This window comes from Penaeus monodon, chromosome 22, assembly GCF_015228065.2.
Source record: "Penaeus monodon isolate SGIC_2016 chromosome 22, NSTDA_Pmon_1, whole genome shotgun sequence".
Classification (NCBI taxonomy): domain Eukaryota; kingdom Metazoa; phylum Arthropoda; class Malacostraca; order Decapoda; family Penaeidae; genus Penaeus; species Penaeus monodon.
The window spans coordinates 36,928,212-36,929,327 of NC_051407.1; the positions used below are offsets into that span (position 1 = coordinate 36,928,212).

Consider the following 1,116-nt stretch of genomic DNA (forward strand, 5'->3'; position numbering starts at 1 on the left):
CCTGTGTGCCTGTGCCTGTGTGCATGCAAAAAATATCCAAAAATATCAGTTAAGCTTGTGAAAAATGTCATTTGATTTCTCTGTTTCCAAGTAGCAATCCTCTTGAGCCGTCATAGGCCATGCTGACGCGGCGTGTTCCCGCAGATCCGCGTCCGCAACGACTCGTGCATGGTGCCCGAGAACTTCCAGCGCGCCATCAGGCAGTGCTACGACGTGTACTCCACCAACGCCGAGGACAAAAGCAACTTCGGCGTGAACGTCAACGGCACTGCGTGAGTGCGCGAGCGCCTGACTCGATGGGCCTCTTGGCTTGCGGAGGACGTCGCTGTTCTCTCGCTGATGCGTTTGCCTCTGTCTGAAGGTTTGGTGTATATGTAGAAAAAAGGGCCTGTAGATGACTAGATAGATAGACACGCAGACAAAGGTGCAGCATATAGACAGAGCGCTAGAGCAATTGATACCATAGCTAGCGGCTGCCTCTCTTACCCCGTCTTTCCTTCAGCTGGACGTACTTCTCGGAGGAGGAGCTGCAAGGAGGCAGCCACTGGGGGAAGATCGCCACGTACTCCGGCGCCGGATCTTACCAGGTGCGGTGCCCTGGCCCTGTCATGGTAGTCAAAGGCAGTCTGAATGCTCTTTCCCTTCTCCATTCGAATAATTTAAGTAGATGCCTTCTTCTCTGGTCGAATTATCGTAATATTTGTTTATTTTTTCGTTATGCAAATAATCTCTACAGTCTTTTTTTTAGCAAGCTTTCCCAGCAAGCAACAACCCAAGCTTTCTCTTCCTCATAATATCATGCACCTGCGTCAGGATCGGTCGACCACGTAACGCCTGATATTCATTTCACCCAATAATCTGTCGCCGCCCAGTCTTACCAGCTGACGCTCATTTCCTTTCCCGCCGACCTGCCTCAGGACCTGGGAGTGAACAAGTCGGTGTCGAGGGACATCCTGGCCAGCCTGCGGGAGAACCTGTGGATCCAGCGCGGGACCCGCGCCATCTTCATCGACTTCACCGTCTACAACGCCAACATCAACCTGTTCTGCGTTATCAAGTGAGTGGCGGGGCGGTGGGACTTGGGACCAGGGCGAGGGGTCAGGCTAAAAAGAGAAC

At 52.7% G+C, this 1,116-nt stretch overlaps 1 protein-coding gene across 1 annotated transcript in view; it reads left to right on the forward strand.

The window, feature by feature from the left end:
• LOC119587106 (polycystin-2-like) overlaps positions 1 to 1,116 on the forward strand; it is a gene marked incomplete at its 5' end in the record, with an annotated part of 16,305 nt that overhangs the window by 9,648 nt on the left and 5,541 nt on the right. The window contains 3 exon segments of the mRNA XM_037935857.1: positions 145 to 272; positions 503 to 587; positions 918 to 1,057. Coding sequence (XP_037791785.1) covers positions 145 to 272; positions 503 to 587; positions 918 to 1,057 — 353 coding nt within the window.